This window comes from Pyrgilauda ruficollis, unplaced genomic scaffold (genome assembly GCF_017590135.1).
Source record: "Pyrgilauda ruficollis isolate IOZ18807 unplaced genomic scaffold, ASM1759013v1 scaffold192, whole genome shotgun sequence".
NCBI lineage: Eukaryota > Metazoa > Chordata > Aves > Passeriformes > Passeridae > Pyrgilauda > Pyrgilauda ruficollis.
Genome location: NW_024518318.1, coordinates 66,652 through 73,928, shown reverse-complemented (window position 1 = coordinate 73,928; position 7,277 = coordinate 66,652). Strand labels below are relative to the sequence as shown.

Sequence of the window (7,277 nt, the reverse complement as noted above, 5' to 3'; positions counted from 1 at the left end):
ATTATAATTTCTAATATAGATTATAATAGAATTTATTATAATGATAATATTTATCTAATAAATAATTTATCATTCTCTAATAACCGCAGAGCTCCTGGGCAGCTCTGGCTGTGCCTCCCGTGTTCTCCTGCCCGGGGGGGGAGCAGGGAGGATTTGGGGCTGATCTCGGCCCTGGGGGTGAAATTTGGCTCCTGCTGGGCTCTAAACAATCCCGGGTGGGTCAGGACCACATCTCTCACCTGGAATAAACACCAGCCCCGGCTCAGGGCCAGCATCACTCCCAGATCCTTTTGGGGATCTGATTTAAGACTCCAAACCTAAATTATGGGGGGGGGGTCGAGTAACCCCCAGCCTCTGGTTTGTGTCTCCGGAGTGAAAATTCAAAAATATCATGGAAAAACATCACCCAAAATATCACCCAAGGGTGGCCGTGGCTCTGCTCCTCACCCCATCCAGCCCGGCCTTGGACACTCCCAGGGATTCCTCCAAGCCTGGGCTGTGCAAACAGCTGCTCTGGCATTTAAAAATTCAATTAAAAAAATTAGGAAGTGTAAATTTTTCCTCTTTAGGTCAACCCAGAGTGAATCGTTCCCATTTTGTCCCAGCAAAACAGGTTTGGTTTTGGTTTATTCCTTAAGTGGAGTCAGTGGAAACATCTTGTTCTCCCCAAAATAAAACATTTCTGGGTTTGCAAATGCATCTTTGGAGGCTCTCGTGGTCCCCTGCTTTTTTTAATTAAAGGCAGGCAGATTTCAGCTGGGAAATGCCACAGCTCAATAAAAGGCAAAGCGTTTAATTTCAAGCATATCTCAAACAAAGCTGCAGCTTTTCATCCCCAAAACACTCCTTTTGGTTTTGCTTCAAGTTGTAAATAATTTCAAAGGGCCCAAAATAACTTTTATTTTCCCCCACAACAAATGTTTCATCTTCATTTCAGCTCGCCAAGCTTCCAGTGATTGGAGCCAGACTCTTCCCAGAGGTGCCCAGTGAGTGGACAAGAGGCCAGGGCATGAGTGGAGACCCAGAAATTCCCTTTAAACAGAGGAGAAATTTTATATTTTGGGGTTTTTTTGGGTGGCCAAATGCTGGAGAAGATTGGGCAGGGCAGTTGTGGAGTCGCCATCCTTGGAGAGAATCAACTCCTGACCTGGAGGAGGGAGCCCATGGGGGTCAACAAGAACATTCCAGAACCCAACGGGGCTCCAGGAGAGCTGGGGAGGGATTTGGGGTGAGGGATGGAGGGACAGGACACAGGGAGTGGCTCCCACTGCCAGAGGGCAGGGCTGGCTGGGATGTTGGGAATTCCTGGCTGGGAGGGTGGGCAGAGGCTGGGATGGAATTCCCAGACTTCGGTTCTGGGTAAATTCACAATTCCTGCTTTTCCCTTGGAGAAATCCCGCGGGATTTTTTTTTTTTTTAATTTTTTTTTTTTTTCTCTGCCTCCATCTCCTGGTGCGCGGGGACCTCTGCAGCCCGAGCCGCGCATCGCCCGCGCCGGGAGCGAGGGAGGGAGACACAGGGAGAGAGGGAGGGATCTGCCGGGAGGGATCCATGGCTGGGAGGGAGCCACGGCAGGGAGGGATCTGCTGGGATGGAGCCACGGCAGGGATGGAGCCACAGGGATGGATCCATGGCTGGGATGGAGCCACAGGCGTGGATCCATGGCTGGGAGGGATCCATGGCTGGGATGGAGCCACGGCAGGGAGGGATCAGCAGGGATGGATCCTCTGGGATGGATCCGTGGCTGGGATGGATCTGCTGGGAGGGATCCTCTGGGATGGATCCACTGGGATGGATCCATGGCTGGGATGGAGCCATGGCAGGGATGGAACCACTGGGATGGATCTGCTGAGAGGGATGGAGCCACAGGGATGGATCCATGGCTGGGATGGAGCCACGACAGGGAGGGATCTGCTGGGATGGATCTGCTGAGAGGGATGGAGGAGCCGCTGGGATGGATCCATGGCTGGGATGGAGCCACAGCAGCGATGGATCCTCTCGGGTGGATCCACAGCTGGGATGGATCCCCCACCGGGATGGATCCCCCGCCCTCCCACGGCTCCGGAGCCGCTCCAAGAGCCGCTGACACCCCAGGTTTTCCCAGGCGGAAAAGGGATTTAGGGGCTCTGGGTCGCCATCAGCACTGCCTGAAAATGAGCAGCAAATCCAGGGAAATAAAAGGAGGATGCTCCCATGACAGGCAGCGTCTCTCCAAAGTGTCACCCCGTCCTTTCCTCCCCTTCAGGGAGGAGAGAAAAACACAGTTTGGGGAAAACACCCTGTCAGTTAACAGAAAAATTATATTATAAATTATATAAGTTTAATATAAAAATAAAAATAAAAATAAAAATAAAAATAAAAATAAAAATAAAAATAAAATAAAAATAAAAAATAAAAATAAAAATAAAAATATATATATAAATTAAATATAATATTTATTCCAGGGCAAAGTGCATGAGGAGGAAGGAGAGTCTGGGAAAAAGGTAAAAAAATCTGCTTGGGAAAACAGCCGGCACCGGGAGGGGTCCAGCCCTGCCCCGGCCATTCCCTCCCCTCCAGACCGGCCGGAGCTGAGCTCAGCACAGAATTCCCAGGATGGCAGCGCTGGAAAAGCTCCTCAGTGTAGCCGGGGACACCTCAGCATCCCTGGGGAAAGTGGAGCCCCAAAAAGAACATTTTCCATGGCCAGAGGAGCTGGGCTAAGGCAGAGCGTGCTCGGTGAATTCCCCCGGGATCGGAGGGAGGCACCTTTCACTCTCTCGGGGAATGATGCTCCCAAATCCCAAATCCCACATCCCAGGCACCTTTCCCTCTCTCGGGGAATGATGCTCCCAAATCCCAAATCCCACATCCCAGGCACCTTTCCCTCTCTCGGGGAATGATGCTCCCAAATCCCAAATCCCACATCCCAGGCACCTTTCCCTCTCTCGGGGAATGATGCTCCCAAATCCCAAATCCCACATCCCAGGCACCTTTCCCTCTCTCGGGGAATGATGCTCCCAAATCCCAAATCCCACATCCCAGGCACCTTTCCCTCTCTCGGGGAATGATGCTCCCAAATCCCAAATCCCACATCCCAGGCACCTTTCCCTGTCTCGGGAGCGATGCCCCCAGACCCCTGCGTGCCCTCCTGCGGGAGCCGCAGCCCCTGCCGGGCAGAGGCTGTGCCCATCCCTGGCAGCTCCATCCCCCCGGCCGGGCACGGATTTGGAGCCTGGCATCCGATTGGAGCCGCGCTGGCACAGGGAGGGCTCCTCTGCCGTCCCTCCCCTCCTGCAGACCCCGCTCTGGCACAAAAGCAGGGAACGAGCTGATTTGGGGAGCGCAGCCATCGCCGAGCGCGGCGGAGGGGGGGCCGAGGGAGCAGCAGAGCCACGGAGGAACAGAAATATCACCCTCAGCCCATCCCTGCTGCCCAGGGAGCAACGGAGGAACAGAAATATCGCCCTCAGCCCATCCCTGCTGCCCGGGGAGCAACGGAGGAACAGAAATATCGCCTTCAGCCCATCCCTGCTGCCCAGGGAGCAACGGGGGAACACAAATATCGCCTTCAGCCCATCCCTGCTGCCCAGGGAATGATGCTCCCAAATCCCAAATCCCACATCCCAGGCACCTTTCCCTGGCTGCCCAGGGAGCAACGGGGGAACACAAATATCGCCTTCAGCCCATCCCTGCTGCCGAGAGAGCAGCACATCCTTGGAGGAACAGAAATATCTCCCTCAGCCCATCCCTGCTGCCCAGGGAGCCGCAGAGCAGCGGCTGCCGCGGGCAAAGCCGACCTAGATGCATCGCCACGCTCCTCCATCCTCATCCTCATCCCCGTCGCCATCCGGGGGCCGCACCTGCTGAGCCGCAGCGCTCGGGAGGAGGAGGAGGAGGAGGAGGAGGAGGAGGAATGCCGAGCCGGCGGGGAGGAAGGCTGGCCTTTGTTCCCCTGTGAGCGGTGAGTGCGGGGCTGGGCTCGGCTCCTTCTCCTCGCCCTCCATGATGCTGCGGGGCCGGCAGGGAGCGGGATTTTCCAGAGCCGGGGGTGGATGGGAGAGGGAAGGCAGGGAGGGAGGCAGGAGGGGCTCCTTGGGACTGTCCGGGAATGGCGATAATCCTGGGAATGGCAGGTCTGGGAATGGCAATCCTGGGAATGGCAATAATCCTGGGAATGGCAATAATCCTGGGAATGAAAATCCTGGGAATGGCAGGCCTGGGAATGGCAATAATCCTGGGATTGGCAATAATCCTGGGAGTGGAAATTCTGGGCATGGCAATAATCCTGGGAATGGCAATAATCCTGGGAATGGAAATCCTGGGAATGGCAGGCCTGGGAATGGCAATAATCCTGGGATTGGCAATAATCCTGGGAATGGAAATCCTGGGGATGCAAATCCTGGGAATGTCAGGCCTGGGAATGCCAATAATCCTGGGAATGCCAATAATCCTGGGAATGCCAATCCCGGCAATGCCAATAATCCTGGGAATGGCAATAATCCTGGGAATGCCAGTCCTGGGAATGTCAATGCCAGTCCCGGGAATGCCAGCAGGGCCCTCCCTGCAGTGCTGGCAGCTGGCCCTGCTGATCCCAGTCCCTGGAATACAGAGGGATGCTGGATTTGCTCGGGCCTCAGGCTCATCCTGAGCACAGGTTCCTCCCTTCAAGGCAAACACTCCCGGATTTGTCTCCTCCAGGAAAAACCCTGGGAAGAGCCATGGGCAGACTCTGCTCTTGGGCATGGACAGAGCAGCCCCAGGAGCCACCCCAGACCCCTCATCCTGAACAAAAAAAATATATTCCTAAATGTTCCCAGAGCTGGGAATGATCCCAGAGTGAGGGCTGAGCTCAGGGGAGCATCCCAGGCCTGCCTGCAGTGGGTGGGTGATGCTGGGCCCAGCACAGGAGCTGGTTCCCCCTGAGGATGTTCCAGAGCAGATCCAGCCTGGCCTTGCTCCCTCGGGGCAGGATCCAGCTGGGAATGGGGATCTGCTCTCCCTGGACTGGGAAAATCCTGACTGGGCTTTGCTGGGAGCTCCAGGAGTTGGGTACAAAGGTTTGAATTTCTCTGTCTGTACAGCAAAAAAATATTAAAAATTATTTGTATATGTGTGGTTCTAAAGGCCCCTGGGGTGCAGTGTGGGTGAAATGCAGGATTTTTGGATCTGAGCTCATTCCCAAGAAAGGCCAGACTGGAACACAGCCCCAGCCTTTGGCTGAGCTGCTCCAGGGGTTTGGATCAGCTGGAGCAAGGCAGGATTGGGGCTCCCCGGGGTGGGAAGGACATCCCTGGGACAGGGACACGCAGCAGGGACAGGAATCTCTGCACAGCCAGGGCTGGTGCCTTCCATCCCACCCAGAAATGTGGATTTGGGAATGCCCCAGGGCACGAAATAACACGCTGCTTTTTTAAGGTAAAAAGGGATTTTTTTAATTTATGACTTTAACATTTATAGATTTCTAAAAGTGACAGTGGATTGGAGGGTGGAAGTGCCACCTCTCCAATGACACAGGACAAACTAACAGCTTATTAAATTATTTTTTTCTTCTATAAAAGAATGCAAGCCGATAAGTTATTGGTATAAAGTGTGTGAGAAAGTTCGTTGTAAGAATGTAAACATCAGAAAGCTTAGAAAAACTTAAAAAATCAGGGTGACACTGCTCTGGCCTCTCAGGCACGTCCCCTTTTCCTCAGCAGAGAGGGATTGGTGAGGAGATTGGCCTTGGAGGAGAAGCAAGAAGGGGAAAACGTGGGTGAGCATCTGGGTCCAAACAGACCCACAGCTCCCACCTCCTCCTTCTGGCCCAAAACGTGTCAAGAATCCAAAATTTCACTGCTTTTTTCCCAAACAAGCCCACTCTCAGCCTGCTTTCCCAAGGAGTGTGGCTGCTGCCAGCTGGGGATGCTCCGTGCCAACCTCTGTGCCTCCCCTTTCCAGCCTGAGCCCTTCCTGGGGGGATCTGCTGCCTCCAGCCCCTCCCCGAGAGCCATGGGCACCACGGAGGCCACGCTGAGGATGGAGAACGTGGATGTCAAGGAAGAATGGCAGGACGAGGACTTCCCCAGGTCTGTTTCCCAAAAAAACCAGAACAAAACCGGGAGGATTTTATTTATTTTTTTCCCGTGAGAGACCATCAGAGTGGGAGGGTCCATCCCAAAGCCTTAGAAGCAACAGGAGCCTGAACTCCAACGGGGGTTCAGAATTTTTGGAGCTGCTCTGAGGGCGTCAAAAATTTGGGGATGCTTTTGGCATGTTTGTTTTTGGCACGTCTGTTTTTGGCACGTTTGTTTTTGGCAGCCCTGTGTGGGCACGGGAAGCAGGGAAAGGAGCTGGGCGTGGAGCACAGGGAGGTTAGGATGGACAGAGGGATGGAGGGTGGATGGATGCACGTGGGAGTGGATTTATGGATTTGTGGACTCCTTCCCAGGCTCTGAATCCAGCAGAGTCCCTAACAGAGCAGTGCTGCTGTGCCAGGAATTTCCCACAGGGATGCAGCGAATCCCAGTGGGTGCCAGCCCTGTGGGGCTGACAGGAGGTGCCAAAGTGGCACCTTCCCCCTTCAGCAGCTGCACAGGGGTGCCAAAACCCATCCCCAGTGCTCTGAATCCCCAGCAAAGAATTCCCACCCCCATCCCCAGTGAATTCCCACCCCCATTCCCAGCTCGTTCCCACTCCCAGCTGCCCAGGCCGGGTGTGGGTTCTCCCTCTCCATCCCAAACCCACCTGGACTCATCCCTGCTCCAGGTGGCCCTTCCTGGGCAGCACTGGGGTGGCTTTGGGGGGATTTCACAGCTCCCTTCCAACGATGCCAGTTCTGGGAGCTGGCTCTGGATCCTGCTGGGCCCAGGTGTTGGAACACGGGTTGGACTCGATGAACTTAAAGGTCTCTTCCAACCTAGAAATTCTGTGATTCTGTGATGATTCTGTGATTCTGTGATTCTGTGATTCTGTGAGCTGCAGGTGCCCGGGGGCTCTCAGGGCTGGCCCAGCCCCCTGCAGCTGCAGCCACAGAGCCCCAGCGTTGCCAGGCACAGAGAAAGGGGCTCCTGTTCCCCCGGGATGAGCCTGGCTCTGTTCGTGCCAGCCCCAGCTGCGTCCCCTCCGTGTGAGCCCCTCTGTGCTGCAGCCCACAGGACGGGGTTTGTCCTTCCTCTGCCTCCCGGGGGGCTCAGCCCTTCCCGGAGGGGTGAAATTCCCTCCGAGGGCACGGCTGCTGGAGCTCTGCCAGCCTGGGTTTTGGTGGGGTTAAAGGAGAGAGGAGTGGGGGAAAGAAAGGGAGGGAGGGAGGGAGG

The 7,277-nt window shown here is 54.9% G+C and overlaps 1 protein-coding gene across 1 annotated transcript in view; it reads left to right on the top strand.

Moving 5' to 3' along the window:
• Positions 1-3,752: 3,752 nt before the first annotated feature.
• The window catches only part of ATCAY (ATCAY kinesin light chain interacting caytaxin), a 13,824-nt gene continuing 10,299 nt past the window's right edge, over positions 3,753-7,277 (top strand). The window contains exons 1-2 of the mRNA XM_041465853.1: positions 3,753-3,943; positions 5,923-6,050. Coding sequence (XP_041321787.1) covers positions 5,974-6,050 — 77 coding nt within the window. The 5' untranslated portion in view covers positions 3,753-3,943; positions 5,923-5,973. The remainder of the gene's footprint in view (positions 3,944-5,922; positions 6,051-7,277) is intronic.